The sequence below is a fragment of the Odocoileus virginianus genome, unplaced genomic scaffold (assembly GCF_023699985.2).
Source record: "Odocoileus virginianus isolate 20LAN1187 ecotype Illinois unplaced genomic scaffold, Ovbor_1.2 Unplaced_Scaffold_8, whole genome shotgun sequence".
In the NCBI taxonomy this organism is placed as follows: domain Eukaryota; kingdom Metazoa; phylum Chordata; class Mammalia; order Artiodactyla; family Cervidae; genus Odocoileus; species Odocoileus virginianus.
In genome coordinates, this window is record NW_027224270.1 from 128,906 (window position 1) to 143,282 (window position 14,377).

Sequence of the window (14,377 nt, forward strand, 5' to 3'; positions counted from 1 at the left end):
TGGATAGAGGGCAAAAACTTTTATGAAGTCTAGATAATTGATAAGAAATATTTGTTCCATTTGCTTCAAAAACTGAAGATCTGATTAAAAATTTTATTTGTTTATATCTTCGCTCATTTATATTGCCAACCTGTAAATATTTTCTGAATGATTTTAGAAAGGGAATCATATAAATTTTTAAGTTATTACTTTGTCATCTTCTAGACTTCTTCTGTATCAAGTCTAAATTTCTCTGATTGATTTTCAAGTCGTTCACAACCTAAAACAGTCTTAGCTATACAGCTTATTTCCTTCATTTTCTCAAAACTTGCTATCTTTGAGCTATTTCTTTGCTTGCCTATGTAACACTGCTTATTCTCTCCATGTTTTCACTCAGTAGTTCAAATCATCCAACCATGGGCTGTTGTCAAAGACTCTGTTTTGTGAAATGCAGAATTCCCAATATCTAGCCCAGTTCTTGGGGATGAGCAGTTAATAATATTTATTGAATGAAATGAAGGAAGAAATGGAGAGAGAGTGAGGTGAAGGAACTATTGTCTTTCCTGTCTTTCTTACACTTTTCCAGACTTGCCTCATTTTTTAAGGTTTGTTTTCTCCACAGAGTCTCCTCTGACTTCCCTGGTCTTTATTGACATCTCAAAAGTAGACCTTCAAATTTAACATTATTCACAAACTTTCTTGTTTTCTTGGTTATGCAGTTTCACGTGCACTGTCATTCCAATTTGGTGTAAGCTCCTTGAAGATGAGAAGGAGCATGTATCTGTACAGTTTTTCAAAAAAATTGTATATTGACCTTTATTCATCAAACATCTCCTGCAGGGTACGCCTGCTTCAGAGCATCCTTTGTACAGAGTCCTGATAGGTAAACACAGTATGTGCTCAGTAGCCTTTTGATTATTCATAAGATGTATGAGATAACATGAATCAGTGGTAACTCAGTTTGCATATAGTGAAGATAGAACTTTTAAAACTATCTCCTAACTTTATTCAACTTTTTTTTTTTTTTCAGGGAAAGAAACTGAAAAGGCTAAGGAACGTTACGACAAAGCCACAATGAAACTCCATATGTTGCATAATCAGTATGTGTTGGCATTGAAAGGGGCACAGCTTCATCAGAACCAGTATTATGACACTACACTTCCTCTGCTTCTCGATTCCTTACAAAAGATGCAAGAAGAAATGATAAAAGCACTGTAAGCTTCATTTCCCGTTTGATATAAAAGCCCTTCCTGAAATGATTGTAGCATTGCTTTTTTTCCTCCTAGTTAAAAGTTTCCTGTAAAATTTGTCTTTGTTTTGTAAGTGGCATCGCTGGACTAGCTCAGAGGTGTTTCAGACCTCTTCTCCCTTGGGTCTTCTTGATTTTCCTGTCTGGTATCCCTTCATCTCATGCTCACTCACTCTTCTTTCTGTATGTTTTAGTTTTGCTCCAGTTAGCTGGAAATTTAAATGAAAAAAAAAAAAGAAATCATTATTTTGATAAGCATTAAGAAGTGGATATCTATCTGTAGACCACTGAAGATTTAAATCTTGAGCCTCTGCTAAGCCCAAAGGAAATTATTTATTTATTTGCATGCTTCTAGTTGTATGAGATTACAGTGAACAAATGTTTATTGAAATCGTCTGCATGCAAAGTGCACTGGTGCTTGGGGATGTGGAGATGAGTAGGGCACAGTTTTTGCCTTCAAGGAACTAACAGTGTTGGTTAGTAATTCAAACGCATACATGTTTACCATACATATCGATTCAGTACACCACCCTCTGGTAGACTTCATCTCATTATTAATGCTGGTGAGTCCCCATTTTTCCAATAAAGGATAAAGTGATTTTAGTCAACTTGAATATGTCAGTGTTTAAGGGTGTTGATAAAATAGTGAAATGCCTACTTAAAATATTTAATTAGTTATGTCTTCTTTAAATTATATATTATTGACTTATAAACATTTCCTTTCCTATTTTCATTTTATGAATCAATGTTTTTTCAAATTCCTCATATGCATGTTCAGTAACAGTATTTTTACCATCATGAGAACATCCTTTAGAGACATTTAATAGTTTTACAAGTGTATTATCTTTACTGTCTAGTAAATTTTTTTAGATCTGGCATTAAAAATATAATATCACTAAAATTGAATCCTTTGTCACAAGTACTCATTCATATAACATTAGGAGATTTCTGCCTTTTTTCCCCAATTTGTCTTAAAGATGAGTGTTAACATCATAACCACTACTGTATTACTTTATAAGAATTATCTAGAGAGGCTCATTTGCATTCATATCATCCAGTACTTCCAACTGTGAGGCCCCAAGGATATTTACTAAATCTGAATTAAATTGTTATACCTCACTCTTTTCTTTCAATTGTATCTATCAGGTGATTTCTGTAATCATTCAAAATTAGCATTGCCTGAAGCATTTTTAATTTAATTTTTTTGTTTTTTTACCCAAATAGTATTTGACTATTCAAAATGAAGTAAAAGAATTCTTCAAAATAAGAGAGATTTTTAAAGGATTCCTTTTTGTGAGTGATGATTTTGGAAAAGAAAATTAGGCCCTTATATTTATTTGGGTACATAAAGGGTAAACATGTCTATCTACACTTTTTAAGGCTACTGATGAGCAGTTGTATATTTTTACAGCATGGCATTATCAAGTTGAGGATTAGGGTCTTTGCAACAGAATGGTTTTCTTTTTGCACTTATTCCATTAGGCTGATAACAGTTATGATCGTTTTTGCGACTGACTGGAGGTCAGCAGAGATGGAGAGGTCACTGGAGATATAAGCCAGCTAAACTCTGAGTACAATCTGGGAAAGAACAGAGGCCCAGGAGCAAGAGAAGGCCCAGGAGGTGGGGCTTGTGAGGAAGCTGCCCACAGTGGAAGCAACATCACGGACTCAGGACCTGACCCACAGCTCACGCGACGGGGTCGGCGTGTCTGTGGTACTGTTTAGGAGTAGGAAGGGATCAGTTCAGGCTTATATTTTTGTATGTTATTTAGATGTTGAAAAATGTAATGTAGATCATTTGCAATTATTCTATTACATCAAATGTAAATTGTTAATTCATACATTTTTATACTCCGTTTACTTCACTATCCAGGTAAATGAAATAAGGTGGTGCACGGAGCCACCATCTGTGGTGGCATTACATTTCTCGTTTTTATCGTTCTAAACCCTTTCTGGGCCTGTGTTTCCCTGATAAAACTTTAAAATGTTCTAAACCTTTCCTCTTCTTTTCAGAAAAGGTATATTTGATGAATACAGCCAGATAACTAGTCTTGTTACAGAGGAAATAGTGAACGTTCATAAAGAGATTCAAATGTCAGTTGAACAGATAGACCCTAGCACAGAATACAACAATTTCATAGATGTTCACAGGTATGTATAGATACTTTCATTCTTCTTTCAGTATTTTTGACAGTATTATTTTTTGACATGTGTTATTTAATGAATTAAAGTAAGAAGTATTGATGAACTTTGTTAGGACATAGGCTGTTTCCTATTAATTTGTTTTTAATTATTTTCAGAGTCCTTTCTCAGTGATTTTATAACTGTTGATATTTAATTTATATAATGCTCTTTAAAAGTTTTTCAGTTGTTACTACATCATTGTTTAAACCCTATATTTAATCCTTGAAGTAATATTTTCTTTTTAACAATTATGTAATAATAATAAACCTATTGTTTTCTGTTTGTGTTAAACTTTATTATAGTGATACTACATTTGTTTTCATGTATGCATCATCTTATTTTATCTTAATTATCATTGAGGATGGAATAAAGCACATTAATATCCATATTCTACAAATGAGGAAACTAAGCTGAAATAACTTGACTAGGTCTTTGAGGCCTAAGGTTTAGTTTGATTTATACTATTTATTTTTGCTTTACTTTGTTAACATAATTTTAAATAATAACAAATATTCTGCTTTTATTGTATACTAAGACATATTATGATAGGGTATTCATATTGATCAAAATTATTTGGCATGCTTTACCAGAACAACAGCTGCTAAGGAGCAAGAAATTGAGTTTGATACTTCCTTACTAGAAGAAAATGAAAATCTACAGGCAAATGAGATTATGTGGAATAATTTAACAGCAGAAAGTTTGCAAGTAATGTAAGTATTTAGAAAATCTGAAGCTTAAATATGTGTTATTATTTATAGTTTATCAGATTTAAAATTCCAATTTTTGTTTTCTTGAAAGTAATGAAAAGAATTAAAAATGAACTGATTTTTGTTTGGTCAAAGTGAAATGTTTTGAGAAATATGTTAATTTTACCCATTATCATCACTAATTTTGGTAATTCTGAAAATAAAAATTCTGTGTGATGTTACATTCATTTGCCCAGTTATTAATGACATGAGAATATTAGAATAATGTTTTATTTTTTCAAAAATTTATATAATTTTTTAACCCCATTTCATCCTCTAAATGGCAGAGATATTTGGAAATGAGGACAGTGGGTATTAGAGATAAAAAGAGACTTGACAGATGTCAGAAGCATTTAGTATAAAAATTTGACTTTTGAGTTTTCACTTTAAGCAGAAATGTCTTCTGTTATAGGCTGTTAAAACACTTATAGACTATTATAGACTGTTATAGACTATTATAACTGTTATAGACTATTATTTGGCCTTGGAGTGCAGAATGAAGAAGGGCAAAAGCTAATAACATTTTTGGCAAGAGAATGCACTGGTCATAGCAAACACCCTCTTCCAGCAACACAAGAGAAGACTCTATACATGAATATCAACAGATGGTCACTACCAAAATCAGATTGATTATATTTTTGTAGCCGAAGATGGAGAAACTCTATATAGTTAGCAAAAACAAGACTGGGAGCTTGTGTGTGTATCTGGGCGTGGCTCAGATCATGAACTCTGTATTGCCAAATTCAGACTTAAATTGAAGAAAGTAGGGAGAACCGTGAGACCATTCAGGTATGACCTAAATCAAATCCCTTACGATTAAACAGTGGAAGTGACAAATAGATTCAAGAGATTAGATCTGATAGAGTGCATGATGAACTATGGATGGGGGTTCCTGACCTTGTACAGGATCCAGGGATCAAGACCATCTCCAAGAAAAAGAAATGCAAATGAGGAGGCCTTACAAATAGCTGAGAAAAGAAGAGAAGCTAAAGGCAAAGGAGAAAAGGAAAGATATATCCATTTGAATGCAGAGTTCCAAAGAATAGCAAGGAGAGATAAGAAAGCCTTCCTCAGTGATTAATGCAAAGAAATAGAGGAAAACAATAGAATGGGAAAGACAAGAGATCTCTTCAAGAAAATTAGAGATACCAAGGGAACATTTCATGTGAAGATGGGCACAATAAAGGACAGAAATGGTATGGACCTAACAGAAGCAAAAGATATTAAGAAGAGGTGGCAAGAATACATAGAAGAACTATACAAAAAAGATCTTCACAACCCAGATAATCATGATGGTGTGATCACTCACCTAGAGCCAGACATCCTGGAATGCGAAGTCAAGTGGGCCTTAGGAAGCATCACTACAAACAAAGCTAATAGAGGTGATGGAATTCCAGTTGAGCTATTTCAAATCCTAAAAAATCATGCTGTGAAAGTGCCGCACTCTATGCCAGCAAATTTGGAAAACTCAGCAGTGGCCACAGGACTGGAAAAGGTCAGTTTTCATTCCAGTCCCAAAGAAAGGCAATGCCAAAGAATGCTCAAACTACCACACAGTTGCACTCATCTCACACGCTAGCAAAGTAATGCTCAAAATTCTCCAAGCCAGGCTTCAACAGTACGTGAATCGAGAACTTCCAGATGTTCAAGCTGGATTTAGAAAAGGCAGAGGAACCAGAGATCAAATTGCCAACATCTGCTGGATCATCGAAAAAGTGAGAGAGTTCCAGAAAAACATCTATTTCTGCTTCACTGACTACGCCAAAGCCTTTGACTGTGTGGAGCACAACAAACTGTGGAAAATTCTTAAAGAGACAGGAATACCAGACCACCTGACCTGCCTCCTGAGAAGTCTGTGTGCAGGTCAGGAAGCAACAGTTAGAACTGGTCATGGAACAACAGACTGCTTCCAAATAGAAAAAAGAGTAAGTCAAGGCTGTATATTGTCACCCTGCTGATTTAACTTCTATGCAGAGTACATCATGAGAAACGCTGGCCTGGATGAAGCACAAGCTGGAATCAAGATTTCTGGGAGAAATATCAATAACCTGAAAAGTGCAGATGACACCACCCTTATGGCAGAAAGTGAAGAAGAACTAAAGAGCCTCTGATGAAAGTGAAAGAGGAGAGTGGAAAAGTTGGCTTAAAACTCAACATTTAGAAAACTAAGATCATGGCATCTGGTCCCATCACTTCATGGCAAATAGATGGGAAACAATGGAAACAGTGAGAGACTTTATTTTTGGGGGCTCCAAAATCACTGCAGATGGTGACTGCAGTCATGAAATTAAAAGATGCTTGCTCCTTGGAAGAAAAGTTATGACCAACCTAGACAGCGTATTTAAAGCAGAGACATTACTATATCCGTCTAGTCAAAGCTATGGTTTTTCCAGTATCATGGATAGATGTGAGAGTTGGACTCTAAAGAAAGCTGAATGCCAAAGAAGGATGCTTTTGAACTGTGGTGTTGGAGAAGACTCTTGAGAGCCCCTTGGACTGTAAGGAGATCCTACCAGTCCATCCTAGAGGAAATCTGTCCTGAATATTCATTGGAAGGACTGATGTTGAAGCTGAAACTCCAATACTTTGGCCACCTGATGCAAAGAACTGACTCACTGGAAAAGACCCTGATGCTGGGAAAGATTGAAGGTGGGAGGAGAAGGGGACGACAGAGGATGAGATGGTTGGATGGCATCACCGACTCAATGGACATGAGTTTGAGCAAGCTCCGGGAGTTGGTGATGGACAGGGAGGCCTGGCATGCTGCAGTCCACTGGGTTAGGGTCACAAAGAGTCAGACACAACTGAGTGACTGAACTGAACTTACAGGCTCTTATATCAGTTTCTTTTCCACTTTTTGTTACTACTGCATAAAATTTTAAAAGGGTTTTGAGAAATCTTATTTTTTTTCTTTTCAAACATTAGAAAACATAATTAAGGCATTCTTCTGTTAAAGTAAATTTAGGACTTCTCTGTGGCTCAGTAGTAAACAATCTGCCTGCCAATGCAGGAAACATGGGTTCAATTCCTGGATCAGAAAGATCCCGTGGAGAAGGAAATGGCACTCCACTCCATTATTCTCGCCTGGGAAATCCCATGGACAGAGAAGGCTGGCAGGCTTCAGTCCATGGGGTTGCAACGAGTCAGACATGAGTTGGTGACTTAACAACAACAACAATGATATTTAATCTGTCTCCTGATTTTGTTCAGGAGTGACACAAAGAAACTTAAATTTGTTGGTAAGTGTTGTATGTACCTACCCCTGTGTGAAAACTACAGCTGGAAGTTTTCTTATTTTCTCTTCAGTTTTGGACATGTTATATCATCTGGTATAATATAATAAAATTTTACCTCAAAAGATTTAGCAAAAAATCCCTATCTAATATAATCAAAGAGTCTCCCTTCTACTGTTCAGTAATGTAGCATTTACAAATAATTAACTAAGTGGTAGGATCCTGGGACTAGCTGTTAGTAAGGGTTAATGTGTTTTAAGTTGGCTGGATGGGGTTGAAGAAGCTAGCAAATGCTTGTTGAATTATCTCCCTCAAGCTGAAGGCTTAACAGCTGTGGTGGACTGACTGTTGATGAGAGGAATGGTGCAGTGGGTGTACCCTGCACTAGTGGGTCTTTCCAAGAGGGTGTGATGTGGTTCTTGAAGAATCTGTTCCTCCAGGTTGGATGCCCTTCACAGAAGACTCACTGTGACTCTGTGTTGTGGCGCCAGCTGTCTCTAAACCCGCGGTTCTCGCTGGGCAGTTCTTCTCAAGGGACATGTGACAATGTCTGAGACATTTTCATTTATCAGATGGTAAGGTAGAGACCATGCCTGCTGCTAATCATCCTACAGTTCACAGGCTGTAGGACAGCCTCCTACAACGAGTTATCTGGCAAAAATATCAATAATGCTGAGGTTGAAGAATTGTACTCTTAACAATGGAGTTGAATGCATGTCATAAAATGGATGGTAGAGTTTCTCAATTCTTGTGCAGTGATAAATTCCATTCCTTAATTCCAGTGCTGCTTGGTAAATGAACATGGCATAAATTACTCTTGTGTTTTTAAACCATTATATTGCCCCATCAAAATATACTTACTGTGTGTTTAAGGTTGCCAGGTTTAATACTTTCAAGGACTTTAGGCTACAATTGACAATTTATTTTAATATACCAAGAAAGAATGAACATATAGATATTGGAGTGTTATGTGGTAAAATTAAAAATTGCTAACTGTTTTAAGCATATATAAAGTAAGAGATTTTGTGGCCAAAGAAGAATTTGTTCTATTGCTTTTTAGGGTATAATTAGAGCTAAAGCTAGTTATTCATAAATCATTATTTCTTAATTATGGTGATGAAGCAGTGAACAAAAATTAAATAAATTAGAGATAATAAATCTTTGATAATGTGATAGAAGATTTAATTGCTTACATCTTACTGGCGTAAAGCTTTAGCTACATTTCAATGAACAGTGTATAATTCAGATTCCGAGTTTAGGACTAGAATATCCTCACGGATTTTATTCACTGAATGAGTTATTCACTGTGTCTGTAGGCACTGTTAAAATAATTCAGTTCCATTAAAAAATATATATGTATGTATATGTGTGTATATATGTATATTTTAATGTAATGCAACCTGAAAGATTTATTAAAGATTTACTGAGCATGGTCTTGCCAATCAGAACAAGACCCAGTTTCCCCCTCAGTCAGTCTCTCCCATCAGGAAGCTTCCATAGCCTCTTATCCTTCTCCATCAGAGGGCAGACAGACTGAAAACCACAGTCACAGAAAACTAACCAATCTAATCACATGGACCACAGCCTTGTCTAACTCAATGAAACTATGAGCCATGCCGTGTAGGGCCACCCAAGACAGACGGGTCATGGTGGAGAAGTTCTGACAAAACATGGTCCACTGGAGAAGGGAATGGCAAACCACTTCAGTGTTCTTGCCTTGAGAACCCCATGAACAGTATGGGAAGGCAAAAAAAATAGGACACTGAAAGATGAACTCCCCAGGTCGGTAAATGCCCAGTATGCTTCCAGAGATCAGTGGAGAAATAACTCCAGAAGGAAAGAAAAGACAGAGCCAAAGCAAAAACAACACCCAGCTGTGGATGTGATGGTGATGGAAGCAAAGTCCGATGCTGTAAAGAGCAATACTGCATAGGAACCTGGAATGTTAGGTCCATGAATCAAGGCAAATTGGAAGTGGTCAAACAGGAGATGGCAAGAGTGACATTGACATTTTAGGAATCAGTGATTTAGAATGGACTAGAATGGGTGAATTTAACTCAGATGACCATTAGATCTACTACTGTGGGCAGGAATCCCTTAGAAGAAATGGAGTAGCCATCATAGTCAACAAAAGAGTCCAAAATGCAGTACTTGGATGCAATCTCAAAAATGACAGAATGATCTCTGTTTGTTTCCAAGGCAAACCATTCAATATCACAGTAATCCAAGTCTACGCCCCGACCAGGAATGCTGAAGAAGCTTAAATTGAATGGTTTTCTGAAGACTAACCAGACCTTCTAGAGCTAACACCCAAAAAAGATGTCATTTTCATTACAGGGGACTGGAATGCAAAAGTAGGAAGTCAAGAAACATTTGGAGTAACAGGCAAATTTGGCCTTGGAGTACAGAATGAAGCAGGGCAAAGGCTAATAGAGTTTTGTCAAGAGAACGCACTGGTCATAGCAAACACCCTCTTCCAACAACACAAGAGAAGACTTTACACATGGACATCATCAGATGGTCAACACCAAAATCAGATTGATTACATTCTTTGCAGCCAAAGATGGAGAAGCTCTATATAGTCAGCAAAAACAAGACCGGGAGTTGACTGTGGCTCAGATCATGAATGGAGAAGGCAATGGCAATCCATTCCAGTACTTTTGCCTGGAAAATCCCATGGATGGGGGAGCCTGGTAGGCTGCAGTCCATGGGGTCACTAGGAGTCGGACATGACTGAGCGGCTTCCGTTTTTCTTTTCACTTTCATGCATTGGAGAAGGAAATGCAACCCACTCTTAGTGTTCTTGCCTGGAGAATCCCAGGAACGGGGGAGCCTGGTGGGCTGTCGTCTATGGGGTCGCACAGAGTTGGACATGACTGAAGTGACTTGGCAGCAGATCATGAATTCCTTATTGCCAAATTCAAACTTAAATGGAAGAAAGCATGGAAAACCACTAGACCATTCAGGTATGACCTAAATCAAATTCCTTACACAGTGGAAGTGAGAAATAGATTCAAGGGATTAAATCTGATAGAGTGCCTGAAGAACTATGGACAGAGGTTCATGACATTGTACAGGAGGCAGGGATCAAGACCATCCCCAAGAAAAAGAAATGCAAAAAGACAAAATGGTTGTCTGAGGAGGCCTTACAAATGGCTGTGAAAAGAAGAGAAGCGAAAGGCAAAAGAGAAGAAGAAAGATATACCCATTGGAATGCAGAGTTCCAAAGAATAGCAAGGAGAGACAAGAAAGGCTTCCTCAGTGATCAGTGCAAAGAAATAGAGGAAAACAATAGATTGGAAAAGACTAGAGATCTCTTCAAGAAAATTAGAGATTATAAGGGAGCATTTCATGCAAAGATGGGTACAGTAAAGGACAGAAATGGTATCAACCTAACAGAAGTCAAAGTAGAAGTGAAGTCGCTCAGTCGTGTCCAACTCTTTGTGATCCCATGGACTGTAGCCTACCAGGCTCCTCCGTCCATGGGATTTTCCAGACGAGAAAATTGCCTGGCTGCCATTTCCTTCTACAGGAGATCTTCCTGACCCAGGGATCGAACCCAGATCTCCTACATTGTAGGCAGACTCTTTACCATCAGAGCCACCAGGAAAGTCCACCAGGGACCTGCCAGAAGCAGAAGATACTACGGAGAGGGGACAGGAATGCACAGAAGAACTGTGCAAAAAAGATCATCCCGACCCAGATAATCAGGATGGTGTGATCACTCACCTAGAGCCAGACGTCCTGGAATGCGAAGTCAAGTGGGCCTTAGGAAAGCATCACTACAAACAAAGCTAATAGAGGTGATGGAATTCCAGTTGAGCTATTTCAAATCCTAAAAGATGATGCTGTGAAAGTGCTGCAGTCAATATGCCAGCAAATTTGGAAAACTCAGCAGTGGCCACAGGACTGGAAAAGGTCAGTTTTCATTCCAGTCCCAAAGAAAGGCAATGCCAAAGAATGTTCAAACAACTGCACAATTGCACTCATCTCACACGCTAGCAAAGTAATGCTCAAAATTCTCCAAGCCAGGCTTCAACAGTACGTGAATCGAGAACTTCTAGATGTTCAAGCTGGATTTAGAAAAGGCAGAGGAACCAGAGGTCAGATTGCCAACATCTGCTGGATCCTCGAAAAAGTGAGAGAGTTCCAGAAAAACATCTATTTCTGCTTCACTGACTACGCCAAAGCCTTTGACTGTGTGGAGCACAACAAACTGTGGAAAATTCTTAAAGAGACAGGAATACCAGACCACCTGACCTGCCTCCTGAGAAGTCTGTGTGCAGGTCAGGAAGCAACAGTTAGAACTGGTCATGGAACAACAGACTGCTTCCAAATAGAAAAAAGAGTAAGTCAAGGCTGTATATTGTCACCCTGCTGATTTAACTTCTATGCAGAGTACATCATGAGAAACGCTGGCCTGGATGAAGCACAAGCTGGAATCAAGATTTCTGGGAGAAATATCAATAACCTGAGAAGTGCAGATGATACCACCCTTATGCAAAAAGTGAAGAAGAACTAAAGAGCCTCTTGATGAAAGTGAAAGAGGAAAGTGGAAAAGTTGGCTTAAAACTCAGCATTCAGAAAACTAAGATCATGACATCTGGTCCCATCATTGGATGTGGAAATAATGGAAACAGTGAGAGACTTTATTTTTGGGGGCTCCAAAATCACTGCAGATGGTGACTGCAGCCATGCAATTAAGACGCTTGCATCTTGGAAGAAAAGTTAAAACCAACCTAGACAGCATCTTAAAGAGCAGAGACATTACTTTGCCGACAGAGGTCTGTCTAGTCAAAGTAATGGTTTTTCCGGTAGTCATGGATGGATGTGAGAGTTGGACTCTAAAGAAAACTAAGTGCTGAAGAACTGATGCTTTTGAACTGTTGTGTTGGAGCAGGCTCTTGAGAGTCCCTTGGACAGCAAGGAGATCCAACCAGTCCATTGTAAAGTAAATCAATCCTGATTATTCATTGGAAGGACTGATATTGAAGCTGAAACTCCAATCCTTTGGCCACCTGATGCGAAGAACTGACTCATTTGAAAAGACCCTGATGCTGGGAAAGATTGAGGGCAGGAGAAGAAGGGGATGACAGAGGATGAGATGGTTGGATGGCATCACTGACTCAGTGGACATGGGTTTGGGTGGACTCCGGGAGTTGGTGATGGACAGGGAGGCCTGGCGTGCAAAGAGTTGGACACGACTGCGCGACTGAACTGAACTGAACTGATGCTGGGAATGACTGAAGGCAGGAGGAGAAGGGGACGACAGAGGGTGAGATGGTTGGATGGCATCACTGACTCAACAGACACAAGTTTGAGTAAACTTGGAAACTGGTGATGAACCGGGAGGCCTGATATGCTGCGGTTCATGGGGTCGCAAAGAGTCGGACAGGACTGAGCAACTGAACTGAAGTGAACTGAAGATGAAAATATTTCTTTTTGCCATATTAGTGTATTAAAGTTAAACTTAGATCCTTTTCCTGACACATTGATTTGCTAATTTTGTAGTTGGTGTTGGAATATTATAGCTAATAAAAAATAAATGAATAAAATGATTAGATAGTTTCTGAAAAAATAAACAGAAATGACTAGTAATCCTGTGCAAATAAATATCTATTTTTAAAAAAGAAGTTAGTTCACCTACCAGATTGGCAAGAATTAAATCATTTGATAGTACCCAGTGTTTAATAGCTTATGAAGAAATAAGCCTTCTTATAAAGTGTTGGCAGAAACGTAAAGAAGTATAATCTTTCTGGAGAGTACTTTGTCAATATATATAAAAATTCAACTTGCATATACCTTTTAACATAGAAAATTCCTCTCCTACAACTTTAGCATACAAGTATTGAAAGCTGTTATAAGCTTAACACAGTGAGTTGATTGAGTCTGAATTCTGACAATATGACTTAATTACCTTTGTGAAAAGAGACAGTTTCTGTAATCCTTTTATGCTTCATTTTCCTTGAAATATAAAATGACAATAATAATGGCACCCGACTCATAGTGTTGTTAGGAAGAGTACGTGCATGAGTGAAGGAGCATGGTAAGTTTTATGTACTGTTTTCTTTTTGAAGTATACTTGATTTACAATATTATATAAGTTCAGTTCAGTTCAGTCGCTCAGTTGTGTCCGACTCTTTGTGACCCCATGGACTGCAGCACGCCAGGCCTCCCTGTCCATCACCAGCTCCCAGAGTTTACTCAAACTCATGTCCATTGAGGCAGTGATGCCATCCAACCATCTCATCCTCTGCTACCCCCTTCTCTGCCTACCCTCAATCTTTCCCAGCAGAAGGGTCTTTTCCAGTGAGTCGGCTCATCAGGTGGCCAAAGTATTGGAGTCGCATAAAGTCGGACACGAGTGAACAACTGAACTGAACATTGCTTTAGGGCTTCCCTGGTGGCTCAGTGGTAAAGAATCCACCTGCCAAGCAGGAGATGTGGGTTTGATCCCTGGGTTGGGAGGATCCCCTGGAGAAGGAAATGGCAACTCACTCCAATATTCTTGCCTGGAGAATCCCATGGACAGAGAAGCCTGGTGGGCTACAGTCCATGGGTCGCAGAAGAGTTGAACATGATTTAGTGACTAAATAACCACAGCAAGATTGCTTTATATAGTTTTATAATAGAACACTCTCAAAGCTCTGTCTAAAAATGCTAATATTTTATGGCCTGTGTTTTCCTGTGTTCTATGTTTTTTCTTGTTCTATGTAAAAGTGCTAATGCATTAATAAGGAATGGTATTAAAGAAAACTTCAGAAATATTTTTCTTTTTGTTTTGCATTCCTTTATGTTTAAGTGATCCGTGACCCTATCCTTTGTGAAAGGTTACATTAGTTTGGAAGTGAGAATCATTAATTTTTGACTTCTGGAGAATTTTTCTGTAAATAAGAGTCATACTGGCAATCTGTCAGACTGCTGATCAGTAGTGACTATGAAACAAAGAAAAAATTGGACTGCATTTCTCTTGGAGTCTTCAGAAT

The 14,377-nt window shown here is 38.2% G+C and overlaps 1 protein-coding gene across 1 annotated transcript in view; it reads left to right on the forward strand.

Moving 5' to 3' along the window:
• The window catches only part of FER (FER tyrosine kinase), a 418,591-nt gene that overhangs the window by 87,567 nt on the left and 316,647 nt on the right, over positions 1 to 14,377 (forward strand). The window contains exons 5-7 of the mRNA XM_070462680.1: positions 1,010 to 1,193; positions 3,242 to 3,379; positions 4,003 to 4,122. Of these exons, the coding sequence (XP_070318781.1) occupies positions 1,010 to 1,193; positions 3,242 to 3,379; positions 4,003 to 4,122 (442 nt within the window). The remainder of the gene's footprint in view (positions 1 to 1,009; positions 1,194 to 3,241; positions 3,380 to 4,002; positions 4,123 to 14,377) is intronic.